This window comes from Diabrotica virgifera, chromosome 1 (genome assembly GCF_917563875.1).
Source record: "Diabrotica virgifera virgifera chromosome 1, PGI_DIABVI_V3a".
NCBI classification, from domain to species: Eukaryota; Metazoa; Arthropoda; class Insecta; order Coleoptera; family Chrysomelidae; genus Diabrotica; species Diabrotica virgifera.
Genome location: NC_065443.1, coordinates 74,820,434 through 74,833,594, shown reverse-complemented (window position 1 = coordinate 74,833,594; position 13,161 = coordinate 74,820,434). Strand labels below are relative to the sequence as shown.

General features: G+C 34.1%; 1 protein-coding gene across 7 annotated transcripts in view; it reads left to right on the top strand.

Moving 5' to 3' along the window:
• The window catches only part of LOC126878656 (zinc finger protein OZF-like), a 110,693-nt gene that overhangs the window by 22,373 nt on the left and 75,159 nt on the right, over positions 1-13,161 (top strand). Inside the window, exon 2 of one of the 7 annotated variants that reach the window (XM_050641615.1) lies at positions 5,140-9,550. The exons of the other annotated variants lie outside the window; for them this stretch is intronic. Coding sequence (XP_050497572.1) covers positions 5,140-6,329 — 1,190 coding nt within the window. The 3' untranslated portion in view covers positions 6,330-9,550. Of the gene's footprint in view, positions 1-5,139; positions 9,551-13,161 lie in introns of those variants that run through there. 7 annotated transcript variants of the gene reach the window in all.

Sequence of the window (13,161 nt, the reverse complement as noted above, 5' to 3'; positions counted from 1 at the left end):
GAACTTAATTTTCAAAGAAGACCCTGACATAATTGCTATTAATGAAACTTGGCTTAAACAAGATTTTAATTTTTCTTTGAAGTATTATAATGTTGTCAGACAGGACAGAGATGACGGATATGGTGGAGTAGCTACTTGTATCAAGAAATCTATTATTTTTTCTACAATTCAGAAGTACAACTCAGACCAAATCCAATACATAACAACAAAAATTGGTAACTTATACATAATAAACATTTACTCCAATACAAATAATGCCATAACTCTTCCTTTCTTGAGCTCAACAATAGAAAACATACCTACAGAAAACTTAATTATACTAGGTGATCTGAACTCTCACCATCCCCTATGGGATAAATGTCCTACCAATAAGGGAGGAAGAAATATTTATGATTTTATTTTTGATAAAGAATTAATTATCCTAAATGATGGGTCAGCAACATTGTTTCAACCTCCTAATAATAATCTTAGCGCTGTAGATCTAGCCATAGCAAGTAATAATATGGCTCTATGTTCTACTTGGGGTGTCATACAAGATTGTGGAAATAGCAACCATTTCCCCACCTTTGTCATAATAAACAACTGTGAGTTTAACAAAAATGATAGCATCTATACACAAACATACAAAATGAGAAATATTAAAAGAGCAGACTGGTATACATTCCACACTGGGATGATAACAGGAATGCTTGATTTACCGGTAAACTCTAATTACAATGAGTTTTTGGAGGTAGTTAATCAAGTAGCAGATAACTCAATTCCCTATAAAAACTGTAGAACACAGGGTAAACCTTCAAATCCGTGGTGGGATGAAGAATGTTCACTTTGGATTAAAAGCCGCAAACAGGCAATTCAAAACTTTAAACAATCTGTTTCCTTAGAGAACTATATAAACGCTAAACGTATAATCGCCCAAACTAAACGAAACCTCAGAATTAAAAAAAGAAATAAATTCATAAACTTCTGTGAATCATTAAATAAGGAATCTAACACTACCTATGTCTGGAACAAAGTTAAAAAATTCTCAAATAACAAAAATTACGGCCAGACATTTCATAACCCCGCAGATAACATTAAAACAGAAATTCTACAGAACATGTCTGCAGTTTTTATTGATCCAAATTTTGAGCTTGACGATATAAACGAGCAAGTTTCCCCTTTTACAATCTGGGAACTTAACAATGCTGTAAATAATAAAAAAAATTCGGCACCAGGTATGGACGACATTCCTTACCTTATGATAAAACATCTACCACTACAAGCTAAACATTTTCTGTTGAATATCTACAATAATTGTCTAAATGGTGACAACCTGCCTGAAGATTGGAAAAACCATAATGTTATAAATATCTTAAAGCCACACAAAAATCCACTCTTGGCCAGTAGTTTCAGACCAATAGTTTTATCCTCATGTGTGCTTAAAACATTAGAAATATTAATCAAGAATCGCCTAGATTGGTCCTTAGAACATAACTGTTCATTCACCAACCATCAGACAGGTTTTAGAAAAGGAAGAGGCACTGCTGACAACTTGACCCTCCTTCATTCCACAATTGTGGAAGCCTTTGAATCCTCCCAATCGGTTTTGGCCATCTTTCTTGATATCAAAGCAGCATATGATAATGTCAATATATACAAACTTTATAGCAAACTAAAACTTCGAAATATTCCATCTGCAATAAATAATATTGTGTTCAAAATTTTACAGAACAGACTTTTATATTCAAGATCTAATGATGGTGACTTTTTGGGACCTTTCATGGCAACTAAGGGGCTACCTCAAGGTTCTCCCTTAAGTACCATTTTGTTTAATATTTATATAGCAGAATTGTTTTGTATTAGCAATAATGAAGTTAAAATATGTGGATATGCAGACGACTTGGTTTTGTATATTAAGGGATATGGTATCCAAAGCATGGTAAGTAAAATAAACAAAGAATTGGAAAACACATTACACTGGCTTGCAGAACATGACTTGTCCTTATCCAAAGACAAATGTGAAGCTGTATGGTTCACAAAGGGTAGGCGAAGAGATAATCTAACAGAAATCAAAATCAACAACACAGCCATTCCTCTAAAAAATGAAGTGAAATTTCTAGGCATAATTTTTCATAAGCATCTATCATGGGACTTACATGTTGACAATATTATACTCAAGGCAAAGAAAAATATTAACATCCTACGTGCAATATGTAGAGTCTGGTGGGGAGCTGACCCACGAACACTCCTAATGGTTTTTAATGCCTTGATCAGATCTCACCTCGATTATGGTTCCTTCCTATTCAACCCAATATCACAAAAATGCAACAACAAACTCAATGCAGTATTTTTTGAGGGACTTAAGATATGTTTGGGGTGCATGAAGTCTACACCAAATTTGGCAATCTTGGCAGAGTCTGCCCAAATGGACCTAGAACATAGAAGATTATTGTTAGCCTCTAAATTTTTAAGTAAAATCATCATTATTGAGAATCATCCCATAATATTACTCCTAATTGAAATACGTAAAAGACTTATAAACAAACCTAATTTTTACACAAGGCATAATGTACCATACTTGGTTTCGGCATTAGAATATTTTTTTCCATATTTTAAAAAAATATACAAAAGCCCAAATTTTCCATGCTATGAATTAGACTATGATACACTAATGAATCCACTTCCAATTCTAAATTGTAATATCAAAAAATATGACCCGATGATTAAAGAAAAATTCCTTATGACTACTGAACAATATGGGAAAGACCATACCTTTATATATACTGATGCCTCAAAAAACAAAGAAAGGGTAGGTTTTGGGATATGCATCCCGAGTATTGATTATAATTTCTCCTCAAGACTTCCTGGAGCTCTAAGCATAAGCAAAGCAGAGAGTATAGCAATACATCAAGCGGTGGAAGTCGCAACTACAAAACATCTAAAGAAAGCTATAATATTTTCTGATTCGCTCAATGCAATAACCAATATTAAAACATGTAACATATCTGCTTCAGCAGATATAAGGGCCCTAAAAACAAAGAAACTTATATCTTCAGCCAATGAGAATGGTACCAAAATTCTCCTTTCCTGGATACCTGGACACTCTAATATATTTGGTAACACCCAGGCTGACATACTGGCAAAAATAGGAAGAGACCTGAATGTACCCATGGAAGTACAACTGAATTCCCAGGATGCCCTATCAATCATCAAAGGAAAAATTACAAAAGAGTACCAAGAAAAATGGAAATCTTTAGTCCAGAAGAAGACTTCGCAATACAAAACAATTCAAGACTTCTTTCCTACAAAACCTTGGTATTCAAATTTTCCATATAGAAATAGAAGACACACTACCACCATCATTAGAATGCGCACAGGCCATTGTTTAACAAAACAACATCTGTATAAAATGAATATAAAAGATAATCCTTTTTGTGAATGTGGTCGTCTCGAGGATCTAAACCACATCTTTTTTGAATGCCCGATTAATGTGATTCCTAATTTTGATATATACACAAAATTTATTTCCATGAACTTCAAAACACCGCTCTCTATATACAATATTCTAAGTTCTTTAACAGAAGAATCAGTCAATGTAATTATGCGTTTTCTTGCAATTAACCAAATAAGCTTATAAACTGCAATGCGTTTTCTAGCAACTAACAAAATAAGCTTACAAATTGCAAGGCTCAACTGTTTATATGTATCCGTGTTATATTATGTTGCTATTTGTCATTTAATTTATGTTTTAATTTTTAATCATACTGAACCTGACCCAATTAATCTCATTTAATTATAATCATCACACCTCATCAAAAGCTTCCTTACAAGAACATAGTCAGCGATTTTGGTATGGCTTAGAGCCAGACTACGTCAAGATCGCTTATAAATCGTGCTGGTAATCGCCTTGCAGCGAAACCAAAAACAAAAAAGAAGAAGAAGAATTTAAAATGACATAATATGACAAGCCACACCGCGAGAAAAACCTTATAAATGTGAAATTTATTTTAAGCTATTTCCACAGGCAGGTCATTGAAAGAACATGTCTGTAAAACTACACATTCAAGAATGATTTTAATAATTGAATTTTTTTTTAAGTTTTCCCTTAAATCGAATTTGACTGCATATGTAAGTTTGCCATATAAAAACTGGAACAGTGGAGACAAGCTCTGGAGGAAAAAGGTTTAAAACTTAGTAGGACAAAAACAGAGTATTTGGAATGTTCATTTAAAGATGGAGTTACTACAAATAAAATGGTATCTTTGGATGGTGAAATGATTGTGAAAAGCAATAGTACCTAGGATCGGTATTCCAGAGTAATGGAGAAATATATGAAGATACATGCAGTAGAATTAGGGCTGGATGGATGAACTGGAAGGAAGCGAGTGGTGTGTTGTGTGACAGAAAAATTCCAATGAAGCTGAATGAAAATTCTGTAAAACAGCCATACGACCGGCTATGATGTACGGAACTGAATGTTGGGCAGTGAGAAAGTAAGAGGAACAACGAATGCCTGTGGCGGAAATGAGAATGCTTAGATGGATGAGTGGATTGACAGAAAAGCATAAAATTAAAGATGAGTATATTAGGGGAAGTCTAGGTGTGGCACCAATTGATGTCAAAATGAGACAGCATAGGTTAAGATGGTTTGGTCATGTTCAACGTCGAGACGCTAATCACCCACTACGAAGAATTGCTGCAGATTCCTGGAAGGAGTAGGAGAGGAAGACCAAAGAAGACCTAAGGGAGACGATTAGGCAGGTCATGTTGGTAAAGGGGATTAATATTGTTATGACCCAAGATAGAATTGTGTGGAGAAATGCAATTACGGAAGAGTAGCCAACCCCGCATAGGGATAGGGCAAAGATAATGATGGTGTAAGTTTGCCATATTTTATTAGACCAGGTTTGAGAACCAAGAAAGAAATGTTTGAGAATGCACACTGAAAAGAAGCTGTTGAAATGCTAACATTGATGTTATAAAAAGATGTTGATATTATTTAGAATATATAGTTTTTTTCACAAAGAAAACTATTATGTTCTACACTTGATGATCTGTATTTAGAGTGGAAGTGAGATTTATAAAAGAAATATTGAACATACAATGTTGAATGAGAAACTGTTGTTAGATAGAAAATTTATATTTCGGTTTTTATTTTAGGTTTTACACAAGAGCAGAGCCTATTGGAGATTATGAATACGATACCTGTATATTCAAATGATATAACAGCTAATACAAGTCAACATGTTGAAGAAAATACATTTAAACGTGAAATTTGTGTAGAGCAGATTGCTATCAAAAATTATTTCAATGAACATATGAACATTCACTCTGAGGAAAAACCGTTTAAGTGTGAAATTTGTTTCAATCAATTTTCTCAGGCAGGTTCCTTGGAGAGACATTTGAAAGTGCACGCTGGAGAAAAACAGTTTAAGTGCGAAATTTGTCATAAAGTGTTTGGTGTGGCACATTATTTGAAACAACATAGAATATCACACACTGGAGAAAAACCTCATAAGTGCCAAATTTGTTTTAGGCCGTTTTCATATCCAAGTTCTTTGAATTATCATATGAGATCGCATACTGGAGAAAAACCTTACAAGTGCGAAGTTTGTTGTAAGGAGTTTCGTGTAGCACATCATTTGAAAGAACATACTATAACAATGCATACTGGAGAAAAGCTTTACCAGTGTACAATTTGTTTAAAGCAGTTTTCGCAAGCCTATCAATTGAAAACACATATGAGAGTGCACACTGGGGATAAACCACACAAGTGTGAAATTTGTTTTAAACAATTTAGTGAAGCAGGCAGTTTGAAAAAACACTTAAGGATTCACAGTGGACAAAAGCCTTACAAGTGCGAAACTTGTTTAAAACAATTTAGTGAAGCAGGCAGTTTGAAAAAACACCTAAGAATGCACACTGGAGAAAAACCGTACCAGTGTGAAATTTGTTTTAAGCAGTTTTCTCGAAAAGATTATGTAACTGAACATCTGAGAATTCACTCTGGAGAAAAACCATACAAGTGCGACATTTGTTCTAAGCAGTTTCCGCAGTCAAGTGCTCTTAAGTATCATATGAGTTCCCATACTGGAGAAAAACCGCACAAGTGCCAAATTTGTTTGAAGGAGTTTGGCATAGCACAACATTTGACAGAACATATAACAACGCATACAGGAGAAAAACCGTACAAGTGTGAAATCTGTTTTAAGCCATTTTCACAGGAAAGACATATGAAACAACATATAACAACGCATTCAGGAGAAAAACCTCACAGGTGTGAAATCTGTTTTAAGTCATTTTCACAGGCACGACATTTGAAACAACACATTAAGAGACTCCATACTTAAAAAATAATTATCTTAACGTGTGAAATTTGTTTAAAATATTTCTTGAAATAGAATTTAGCTGCAGAAGTTCATCCATATTTAATATTTTAGACCAAGTGATCTGAAGATGTAAACAAATGAGAGGAACAGATAAGTACAACTATTTAGGTTTTATAATATCAAGCAAAGGAACAACCGAGGAAGGTATAAAACAGACTAGGACAAACAAGAGACTGCATACGAAAATTGAACCCGATACTGTGGGTGTGGGATAAGAACATCAGCATAAAAACAAAAAGAAGAATATATAATACCATGACAAGAAGTATCCTCACTTATGGGTGTAAAAATTGAACAATAAATAAGAAAACGAAAAATAAAATAAGAGCAACAGAGATGGAATTCCTAAGGAGAAGCTCGAGAGTAACAAGGAGAGATAGAATAAATAACATAGAGATTAAAAGAAGAATTGGAGTGAACTCAGACATAATAGACTACATCGAACAGAGGAGATTAACCTGGTACGGACATGTGAGAAGAGCAGACCAAAATCGGTGGATAAACCGAATAACAGAGTGGAGCCCGATAGGAAAAAGGAAGAGAGGCAGACCCCGAAGATCCTTCAGAGATGAAGTAGACGAAGCATTGGAGAGAAGAAATCTACAGGAAGGGGACTGGCAAGACAGAAAGAGCTGGAGATAACGGTTGAGTGAAGGAATACAGTGAAAACTGTGGAAATCCTTAGTATATAAATATGTTTTCGTTGTGGTTTGAGTTTAATTTAAATATAGTGTGGGTTGATTTTCTGCAAACTTTGATTGCATATCCTGTATCGTCTTTTGTTAGGTATTTTCTTTTTCCATGGTAAATTTGATTGATTCTTATTTATTGTTGATGTTCTTTAGGAATTTATTCAATGCTTCTGGTTTATGAGGCCAAATAGAGAATACATCATTCACATACTCTGGGTTGTTTGTATTGTTTGTGTACAATGTTTTTTTTTTCGAAATCCTTAATAAATATCTGCTAATAATGGAGATAAGGATGAGCCCATGGCTAATGCGAAATTTTGGCGGCAGTCCTTTCGCATCTTCTTTGCATGATGGTAGTTGTTCAGCCAAAAATTTTTCCAGTGGTTGTAGAGGAGATCCGTTGGAGCTAACAATTGGCCGCACCGTTAATCCTGCCTTATGAGTACCTTGGGTAGACCGGAAAGCTTTGGACATATTAACGGCGTTTCTCTAGTTATGAAATGGAATTGTTCTGTGTTGATGTCTGTGGCTTTGACCTTGGCTTTTATTATTTTTTCAAGATATGTTGTGGGCTATGATGAAATTTTTTGATATACTGTATCATTTAGGATACGTTTATTTTTACTTCATAGTCTTGAACAAAAGCACCGTTACTACCGTAACGTTGCTTTTGTCAGCTGGAAGCACGATGATTTCTTTGTTATTCTTTTAATTATATAAGGCTTTTTTTCTTCATGTGTTTAATTTCTTTTTAGTTGCTTGTTTATTCTTAATATTTTTGATACGTCTTGGCTTATGATCTCGACTGTTTCTGCTAGGAGATTAATAATAGTAGTATCTGCCTCAGTAATGATATTTCTCCGAGCAACAGTAAAATTGAAACCTTTTGAAAGACTATTCGTGGCTTCATCCAATATCAGATTTAAGAAGTTATAAACTAATTTGTTTGTTTCTGTTTGTGGTTTTTATTTCTTCTGTTCTATTCTTTATTTAGGTTCTTTGATTATTTCTAGGTATAATCTAATTTTGTTACATACCCAATTTAAGACTTCCAGGATTCAGTTATTCAAATAATTCTTTCTCGGCTTTTATATTTTTTAAATGTCCGGTAATATGTTTCGTCATGTATTGGCCAATTCTGCTTTCGGGATTAAAAATTAGATAGATCTGATATATCTTCCAGTTTTAAAACTGATCAAAGGGAAGTCTCTCTGTGCGTTTTTCCCCTGGACCATACGTTTTTCCAGTTCATCGATTCGTATCAGTTAAAATCCAATTTTCAACAGGATAATACGTTTGGCAACAACGATATCGAGGAAGAGGTTCTAATTCTGAGAAAGGTATAGGTGAGGAATCGAGTTATTGCGGGGGACAATTTAAATAAAAAAAAATTGATACATACTCAATTTGAGACTTCCAAAGACACAGCAGTTTTAGAAGTTATCTGCCGTAGACAGGGAATATGACTTTGAGATAGTTGGACAGTTCGATTATTTGGGGGTAACGCTAACCAATTGAAATGAAGAGACTGAAGAAAACTAAAAAAGAATGGCTAAAGGTAGAAAAAGTGTTGGTGGTCTAAATAAGGTGCTGAGATCAAAGAAAATATCCAGAAGAACAAAAAGAAGAATATTTACAACGGTTATTCGACCAACGGTGCTTTATGATAGCGAGACCCGGATCTTAAGCAAAACCGTAGATTTGAAGCTAGATAGATAAGAGCGGAAGATACTTAGAAGAATATATGGAGGTACAAAAGATGGGCATAACTGGAGAAGATAATGATATATAATACAAATTTATGTAACAAAAAATTTCAAACCTAGCGAAAGTTCAAAGACTAACAAGCCTCCTAGGGCCAGTTTGAGTATCTATTTTATTTTATTGATAGGGTATAAAAGCTAGTTTTGATACATACCCAATTTGAGACTTCCAGGATATTCAAATAATTCTTCAGATTATTCCAATAATTCGTCGTTTTCTATACCCGGTAATGTTTCGACAAATATACTGCTTTCAAAATTAAAAAATTAAATAGCTCTGATATATTTTCCCGTTTTAAAACTGATCAAGTCGAAGTTTCCTCAGTGCGTTTCCCTCTGGACCATACGTTTTTCCAGTTCATCGATTCGTATCGATTAAAATCCAATTTTCAACAGGATAATACGTTTGGCAACAAAGGTATCGAGGAAGATGCACCAGATGCACAAATATGGCAAGATGAACAAATATGTGAAGATGCACACTGGAAAGAAACTATTCAGATCGATAATAATAATAAATATCTTTTTCTACACCCCTTTAACAACATACTCATTCACTATTTTTGAATAAATAATAACACCCATTACTCACGGGTCATTACTCAAGGGCTGAAGTTAGTTTAATATCAGTCTTATATAAACTGCAAATAAATTTGCTTATACTTGTTTATTTAACACAATAATTATTGTAATTTATATCAATAAATAACTACGAATAATTTTTAAAGTATTTTTAACTGTAACAATGGGTCAGTATATTTTTGTTACTTTTATACCTTGTTTATTATTGTGAATTTTGACGTTTACCATTTTCAATGACAGTGACATGAGCTTATTTGCTGTGTTTATTGGAATTTAAAACTTATATTGTGTTATATATTTTAAATATATCATAACATATTATATATACCTAGTTATATTATTATATTATGAATAGTTAAATATAAATTACAAATAGTCTTCAGTAAAAAAAAATAATAAAAAGAAAAACCAATATTATATATACTAAAGGCATCAACTACAAGAAACTTGTAGATGATATATCTAAACAAACATGGGACTGTATTCTGAAATGCAACAGTCCAGATTTAGCAACAGATCAATTAACAACAATTATACAACAAAATATTGCCAAATGTACTTATTATAAAACAAGAAATAGAAAAAACACAAAAATTACACCATGGATTACACAAGCTCTAGTAAAGTCCGCTAGTGAAAAAGACAGACTATATCGACTAACAAGGCTTCATCCAAATGATCACGATTTATTACAAAAATATAAAACATATAGAAATAAACTGCATTCACTTATCGACAAAACAAAACGGAATTTTTATAAAAATAAGTTCCTAGGAAGTTCAAATAACAACAAAGAATTATGGAGTGTAGCGCAAGATTTAAGTGGACCAAAAAAAGGAAAGGTACGTATTGAGAGTCTTAAAAACCAAATGGGAGATATGTTGACTGAGCCCTCTGATATTGCACTTACTTACTTACTTAGTCCTAAGCCTTTCTACCTTTAGGTGTAAGGCTGGTGGAGTTGAGTTTGGCATTGTAGTCTCCATGCTTTCCGATCTTGCGTTAGGTTCCTTGCACTTTCCAATGTCAATCCCTTCTTCTCGACTTCTTTCCGGATTTCATCTACCCACATAACTCTTGGTCTTCCTCTTTTGCTTTTCCCCTGCACTCTCGTTTCGAACACTCGTTTTGTAAGCCTCTCGTTCGACATTCTACACACGTGCCCGAACATCTAAGTTGTCCCTCCACTATTTTTTCATTAATTGGTTCCAGTTTTAGGTTTTGTCTAATTGTTTCGTTTCGTATTTTGTCTGTCCTCTTTCTGTTTGCTATTTTCCTCAGGAACCTCATTTCCATAGCATTGACTCTGGATTTTTGTCTCCCCGTCAATGTCCATGTCTCGCTGCTATACATGATTGTTGGTCTAACTACTGATTTAACGACTGCCGTTTTTACTTTCTCCGGTATCTCTTTTTTCCCCAAAAATGTTGTTTTCATAGCGTTAAATAAGCTTCCTGTTCGTCCCATGCTCTCGTTTATTTCCATGTCTTGTTTACCATTTGCTTCGATTATTACTCCTAGGTATTTAAAATATTCCACTTGCTCTAGTTGTTTCCCGTCTAATTCTATTGCGTGTGTCTTCCTCGTATTTGAAATTATCATTGTTTTTGTTTTCTCTGTATTAATTTTCATATTTATGTTTAATAGTTCTTCTTCTAGGATTTCAAGATTGTTCTGTAGGTCTTCTCTGTTTTCTGCTATCAATACCATGTCGTCTGCGAATAGTAGCTCAGATAGTTGAGTCCGTTTTATTTGCCAGTATCCTAATGTTAGTTTTCTCATTCTTCTCTTGGCTTTCTTCGCTTCATCCAGTACCACTGAGAATAGCAGTGGACTCAGCACGCATCCATGTTTGACGCCTTGACTTGTAGTAAATTCTCTGGATTCCTCGTTATTGGTTCTTATTGTATTTGTATTATTTTTGTACATATCCTTTATTACTTCTATTATGTGTCTGTCGACTCCCCTTTCTTTTAGTGTCTTCCATACGTCCTTTCTTCGGATTCTGTCAAACGCCTTTTCCAGGTCAATGAAGCACATATGTATCTCTCTATTCTTCTTGATTACCTTCTCACTTAATGTGAATATTAGGTCTTGCGTGCTTCTGTCCTTCCTGAATCCACACTGTGTGTCTTCCATAGTTGTTTCTATTTGGGTTTTTATTCTTTTCTCTATTATTCTTGCGAATACCTTCCCAGGGATACTTGATATGGTGATACCTCGGTAATTATTACAGTTTCTCTTGTTTCCTTTTTTGTGTATTGGTAGTATAATGTCTTTCTTCCAGTCCTTTGGTAATTCTGCTCTATTTATGATATCATTCATTAGTTCTTTCATGCTATCCATTCCCTCTGTCCCCATGAATTTGTTCATTTCCGGGGTGATATGATCCTTGCCTGGTGCTTTGTCCAATTTTACTCTTTCTATTGCTTTCTCTAATTCCTCTCTTGTTATGGATTCCACTTGTTCTTCATTCCTTTCTTGTATCTCCCCTATGTTGTCCGTATCTGCATGAGTTAGCTCTTTGAAATGTTCTCTCCATCTTTCCATTATTTGTTTTTTTTTTGTTAGTACGCTTCTATTCTTGTCTTTTATATTCGGCATCGTGTGCTCTTTCTTTTGTCTGAGTTGTTTTAATGCGCCGTAGAAGAGTTTTTGGTTTTCCCTATAATTTTTTGTCATTTTTTGTCCAAATCTCTCCCATGACCTTTCCTTTCCTGCTTTCACCGCTATTTTAACCCCTTTCCTTTTTTCTTTATATGCCTCGTAATCTTCCGGGTGTTTTGTACTTAGGTATCTCTTCCATTTTTCTTTTTTGTTCTTTATTTTCTCTCGTATTTCTTCCGTCCACGATTCCGTTCTCCTCATGTTAGTATTTGCTATTTTTGCTTTCCCACAAGTTTCCTCAGCTGCTTTGATTATGCTGGTTTTTAGATATTCCCATTTTTCTTCTATATTTGTATGTTTTGCCCTACCTTTCAGAGTAAAATCTAATTTTTCTTGGAATTTTTTCTTATATCTTTCCTCTTTTAATTTGTAGCTTTTTTATTTTTTCGTTTACTACCTTTCTTCTCTTTTCTTCTTTTTCTTCTGTTGTTCTAATTCTCATTATTACTAGATGGTGGTCACTGCCAATCTCTGAGCCGTTTTGCACTTTTGTATCCTGTACTATTTTCCATTTGTTGCTACTTACCAAAAAGTAATCTATGATTGCTTTTTCGTTTCTGCTGTTTTGTACTCTCGTGTATTTATGTACTTCTTTATGTTTAAATTTTGTATTTGTTATAACTAGTTTGTTCTCCATACATATTTCTATTATTCTTTCACCATTTCTGTTTAGTATTTCTTCTCCTTCTTTTCCCATGCACTCCTCTATTCCGCTGTTGTTGTTTCCGACTCTACCGTTTAGATCTCCCATTACAATTATGTTTTCTTCTCCATTATCAATTTGCATTTGGAGCTCCTCGAAAAATTTATCTTTCTTGCATCTTCATTTACTCCGTAGGCTGTTATTATTGTCCATATTTCTTCGTCCATCAGTTTCATTTTCACCGATAATATTCTCTGGTTAACATATGTTTCTTCTATAACGTGTTGTAGTCTATTCGGTGCAATTATTATCCCGACTCCTTCTTTTGCTCTCTCTTTTGTATCCGCTTCTACCCAAAGTAACCAATATCTTTTGTGTATTTTCGTAAGACCTTTTCCTTTCATCATCTCTCCTTTCTTTGGGATTCAAAACATGGCGCCTCAGAC